The sequence below is a fragment of the Sinohyriopsis cumingii genome, unplaced genomic scaffold (genome assembly GCF_028554795.1).
Source record: "Sinohyriopsis cumingii isolate HCF-2022 unplaced genomic scaffold, ASM2855479v2 utg002132l, whole genome shotgun sequence".
Lineage (NCBI taxonomy): Eukaryota > Metazoa > Mollusca > Bivalvia > Unionida > Unionidae > Sinohyriopsis > Sinohyriopsis cumingii.
The window spans coordinates 26,996-32,995 of record NW_028316136.1 but is presented as its reverse complement, the minus strand read 5'-3'; the positions used below and the strand labels follow the sequence as shown (position 1 = coordinate 32,995).

Genomic DNA, 6,000 nt, shown 5'->3' with positions numbered 1-6,000 from the left:
TAAAAACAGATGTCGTTATGGCTCATCAATTTCTAGGTCAAAAAAAATATTTTTCAGTATCAGCAAACAATCTGAAATACACTAGTTGAAACGTAATAAAGTTAAAAGGTTGAATTCCTGTAGAAACAGCCACGTAAAGTTTCGCAAACATAACCGTTTTTTTGTTTGTTTTTTTGTTTTTCTCGTCTATGTTGTATATTTGCCTTTGAAAAAGACTCATTTAAGAGTCGAAAGCGCTCAGGCTAGCTAGATACTAGTTTCGCACTGTTCGCTGTCAGGTTATTGCATTTATCTTAATCAATTCCTGACACACGTGATCCTTGCTGGACCCAGTGCACTTGAAAGGATTGTTATTCGCCGGATGGCAGATGAACTTAAATATTGACAGTATTTCGTTAAGATAGGTCGTGCTACTTTGGATTGAACCCAAGTAGAGCTATCACGTGACCATCATGCAGTAGCATACATTGTACACAACATCAACTTAGTGTCAGCTTTTGTGATTTCGTTTTGATGTAAAGTATTTTGTGCGACGCAGATTTTAAATGGAGAATAAACAAGATAACTCAGAGCAAGGTCGAAAATTGGTAAGAGCAGTTGTCATCATTGCAAGAACTTTGTTAAATCTGTGCATTGTTATGTATGAGCAGCCATTTTGCTCACAAACTAAAAACGCACAGGGGAACTTCTGGTGTATTTCATAGTGTTTATACAGTAATTAAGTTAGTGGCAAACCATGGAAGTCGTTACGTAGTCTTACAAACGTTGCTTTTGGGACGAATCTATATGCTTGCGCACCATGTGGTTTTGTTGGTCGTGTGGTCAAATGCTGTAAGTCTGACGCAGTTGTACAATAAACTTAATTGTTTGTGTAACGAGAAGTAAATTCGGTACTTTCGTCCAGAACTTAAGAATATTATAGGTCGTCAACAGTGTTTCAGTCTGAATCTGAAAAGCGTATGTGGTCAGACAACCGCCCCCAAAAGAAGAAAAAAATGGGCACATTTCGTCGTCTTTTCTTCAAATTGAGCTCATAATAATATGGTCGTAATAGGTATAAAATGGCATTTATCAGATCGAAAGAAAAAACAAAAACGGTGAAACAAACGAGATTGTAAATGATACATTCAGATCCAGACAACTCTGGAGTTGAATTATGTGCAGGTTTATAAACGTTGATTTTAGAAGTGCATTTTATAGCGGACGACATTAAATGCACATATATTTCCATACAGATCTTCAGTTAGGTATAGGACATGAGCAATGAAGTACTAGCTTTTGAAACTAAACAAAGCTATTTTTCAATGGAGATGCAACCAAGAATGATCAAAATAAAGTCAGAACTGTTTATTATATGGTATTTGGCTTAATTTCTACAATAGAAATGGATGGGCATGTGCAGTGTCATAATTGTGTTTTTATATTTTCAGAAAAATATAGCCCCACATAATTTCATGAAAATGAATTTGAGTAAAAAAAACCTCTTGATTTTGGTTCAAAATGAGGCTATTCCTTCAGTTTAATTAGGACAAGGAATGAAAGCTATAGTAAGTCAGAATTCTCAGCAGACTTCGTGGTCAGATTTCATGCTTTACCAGCTGTGGTCAAATTTTATGGTTTATTTCTCAGGATATATTTATGGTTGATTCATGGAACTAGAATTTTTTGTTGCAGTTTTGTTTACACTGCACCCTTACTACAAAGGTAAGTCAGCTTGACCTAGGTCAGATTTTAGCTAATGACCAGCTGTGTTTATTCACCAGGTATATATATACTTAGATACATGAAAATTGATAAGATGTATATTGGTTATTGCTGCATCCTCATTATAAACGTAGGTTATTTTGACCCATATTTCATGCTTAGTCAGCCTTGGCTACCTATTGTGTTTTGTGTATTTGACAGTCTATATTTGTGCTAGAAAAATCAAACTAGATTACTGCATTTCTTTAGTACCACACCTAACAATAAAAGTAGGTCATGGTGACCTATAGTTCGCATTTTCTGGTTTTAAGGAAGTTTTTGCATTTATCTTATAACCAAATAACCTATATACTTCTTGTTATGCTAAAAATCATGGAATTTTTGAGGGGATGCATTTTTATGAGTACTGCATCCTAATTGCACAAGTATGTCACTGTGACCCAGCTTTCATGCTTCACTGGACAGTTTTATACATCTCTTTGTACCATACTCTTAAAACAAAAGGTCATTGTGAGCAACATTTCTGTGGCATAGGCTACGTTTTAGCTATCACCACATTATGTTCCATATACCACTGTAATGGAATCACATTACTTGGTGACAATATGCACTTTGATGATTACTATCCCCTCATTTTAGAAATAGATCAACATAACCCATATTTAACATGTCATCGACTTTGGTTCATTGTTGGTGTTTTAATTGTTTTATAATAGATGTCATTAAACTAGATGATTGTGTTCATATTAGTACTGCATTCATATCATAAAAGGTTTCTGACCTTCACTCTGACTTTTTTCTGGCTGATATTAAGCTTTCATATTAAGCTCAAAGCCAGACTTATATTCTATAAACATGCCATCCTCAAGAATCATGAAGCTTGATGGGGAGGTGCATTTTGAGAACTCCTCCCACATTTCAGTAGTAGGTCATTATGGGCCACATTTTATGCTCTACTGACATTGTTTAAATTTTGTGTTTGATGTTGATTTATCAGATGTTCATGATATAACCTTGAAATATGTATCTATGTTGTAACCACAACCTTAGAACAAAAACAGGTCATTGTGACCTATAGTCATAATTTATTGACATTTGGCTAATTTTGTACGTTTTGGGCAGGTTATATGCATACAATCTTCCCCAGAATCATGAAGTATGATGAGTGGATGCATGATGACAAGTTCTGCATCCTTAATGTAAAAAAGGTCTCAGTGAGCTATATTTTATTCTCTGGCGACGTCGTTGAAATTTAATGTTTTAAGTTCATTTTTGTTATTTCAAACATGAAACTTGATAATGGGATGCATGACTCCTCCAGTGATCCTCCTATTATCTGCCACCACTTCTGCACTGGGAAAGTAGCATTGTTAGACAGGTAGTCTTTGCAGAAGAGGACTTTATTTGTGAGAAATATGTGTATGTACATGTAAGATAGCTACATGTAACGTAAAAGCTTTTAATATCTTCGTTTAAAAGTAACATTAATTATAAAAAGGTTCTTCCTGTATTAAGAATTGAATATGTAGGAATAGTTCTTGATTTTTAAGAGTGAAATATGAGTTGGGTACTGATGGCATGTATGTTGCAAAACCATTACTCCATTTTCCCACTGCTGTAAAGTAATTGGGCAGAAACTCTTGAACTCTTTCTATTGTCTTTGAGTTGAATAAATTCTCCTTTTTAACATTTACATGATGATGTTAAAGTTTTGTGGTGATTTATTCCTGTGTTGCTAATTGTAGTGCAATTCAATCATGCAGAAAAAAACATGGGTAAATGTCTTGTTTATAAAGGATGTGATACATGTACTGTCACAAGTGTTTTGGTCTTTGCCTGATACCTTGTTTTGTTTAAGGAGCATTTCTTTTTGTGTTTGAATCTACAAAATCTATATTTAGCTTATGTTGACCATGTTCTGATCGTGACATTTACCTTCAGTCATAATCATCAAAGGGAACTCGAAAGCTTTGTGAAGCCCAAAACTCTATCACACAAACATGATTATTCTCCATTTCAAAGCGGAATTCCACTTTTTTTAATGACTTGAATCAAATTTTTCTTGATATAGTCTGCTTTTTATATCCTCTCCAATCCTTTTTTTAAAAAGCGGTCTGTTCACTTCTATTCTGCAATGACCCTTGTAAATTATTTGTTCATATGTTAGTTACCACACAACTCTCGTAAAGAGTATTCTGATTGGTCAAAGGTTTAAATTCATCCAATGAATCTTTGTGTAATGGAAACTGATGGCAATGGAAAGAAGAAGCATGCTTGCAAAACATGGTTTCCCGAGTTGTTGAGAGAGACCATGATGCAAAAAGTTTAGATAAAGGTTTAAAAACTTATGGAAATGGGAATGGCTGGAGTGAAAAGTTGACGGAATTTAGTTGGTCAGTTTTTATAAGAAAACTGTACGCTACAGGACTGGCATTTTGTGACCTCTGCAATAAAGATGTGAATTAAGGTAATCGCAGTTGGAAGAGTTTGGAACAGCACCTACAGTAGATGCTGCATACGAAAAAATTGAAGCTCAGAAGGCATCTGGAAAAAGAGCAATTAATTACTAATAGAAGGATTTCTTGCATGAGACAACAGATGTAGCCCGCTGTCGGGATATGCACACTGCATGTTGCTAAGCACCCGCTTGAAAGGAAAAAGGCTCACATTGAGAAGGAAAAGAAACTATTGCACATTGAGCCAAAAAAGTCATTGGTGACAAGAATTCTGTGCCAAAAGACTTGGGTTTTCTATTATTATGAGTAGGTGGGCATTTCATCATCTGTCATCTTAATTCTTGCTGTATAGTGCCATTTGCAAGTTAAAACTTGAAATTGAAAAACAAATCGATGTAAAGATTTAGAAAAAAATTTAGTAACAAAAGATATTGATTGCATTTTGTTGTCAAGATCACTTTAGTCAATTAAATTTTATGCATGATATTTCCAAGGCCTACTAGAGAGACTGTCAAAAGCTGCATAGATGTGAGCCATGAAATTTGTGGATTATGCTCTGGTTTTAAATTTGCTGAAGTAGTTTTTTCAGAAAACTGGAAGGGTATACTAATTAGATTGTTGAAATGGACTCTAGTCAGCGTCAGAGCCCTTCTGAATAGTGCTTCCGCTTCAGTGTCAGAAAATAGTTGTCTAGTGCAGTACAAATTTAGCTACAAATTTAGACGTTACAAATTTTCAGACCATTGTTTCTTTAAGAATTGTGAAATTGGGCAGAAAACATAATTTTGTCACGAGATTTCAGAAATGGAGGGGGTTGAAATCCATGACACATTAGGACCGTTATTTAAGTTTTCACTTGCTGCCAATAGCTGGGTTTTTTTCCCTGTAGTAATACTAGATGTATTTCTTCATGTAATACAAAAGAAAACTCTCTGATATTTGAACGAGGAGTAAAGCCATGCAAATGAAATGTATTAGGCATGAAATTTCCATGTATTATTCATTAATGTTGAATCGAAGCTTGAACTTGCTTTCTAGACCTCTCCTTGTAAGTGTACCTGAATTTAAATGAATCATGTTCATTGGTAGATAGTCTGTAATTTAAGATAATGGTACATCATGGCACCAGTTACCAACCATTTTGTTTAAAACTTGGGACCATGATGTAATTCATGTAACCAGACAAATATTGCTCATGCTTTTGGGGGTGTACACAGATATTTTACTGCACCAGAAATTGAAAAGGAAACTAAAGAAATCTAGCAGCTTCCAAGCAAAATAATGCACTAGTTTTGGGGCTAAAATCTGTTTAGGTCCTAAATGGAAGAGCAATTTCTGTGATAAAATTTGTAGCTTCATGCATAAATGAATTTAAAATTGGCATTTTCCTTTTTTCCTTACTCAACCATACTGCATTCAATATGGATGAATATTTTTGCTTTTTAAAGATTTATGCTGACCTGAAGTATAGGTTATTTTATTATTATATTATCAGTGATATGAATACAATTATGGGTAATACTGGGAGAGAAAAAATTTCCTTGAACATTTAATATGTCTGATATTTGCGTTACATTATGTAATTGTAATGGCAGCAGGTGAAAAATTAATACAAAAATACATTTGATGACATTAAAGTAAAACATAAATGTAAAGTACCAAGATCATTTTGTATATAAAGAAACTGTTAGAAATAATGAAGTTTATGATCAGAATCACAAATTGAGCTTAACACTGATAAAGCCAATAATGTCACAATTGTTTAAATCATATTGCTGTTGTATCTGAACATAGTCATGATGACATTGACACTGGCTGGATGGTCATATTGACACTGGCT

At 34.2% G+C, this 6,000-nt stretch overlaps 1 protein-coding gene across 1 annotated transcript in view; it reads left to right on the top strand.

Annotated features, from left to right (window-relative positions):
* Window positions 1-289: 289 nt before the first annotated feature.
* Window positions 290-6,000, top strand: part of LOC149771057 (lysine-specific demethylase 2A-like) — a 28,089-nt gene continuing 22,378 nt past the window's right edge. Inside the window, exon 1 of the mRNA XM_089948867.1 lies at window positions 290-587. Coding sequence (XP_089804993.1) covers window positions 546-587 — 42 coding nt within the window. The 5' untranslated portion in view covers window positions 290-545. The remainder of the gene's footprint in view (window positions 588-6,000) is intronic.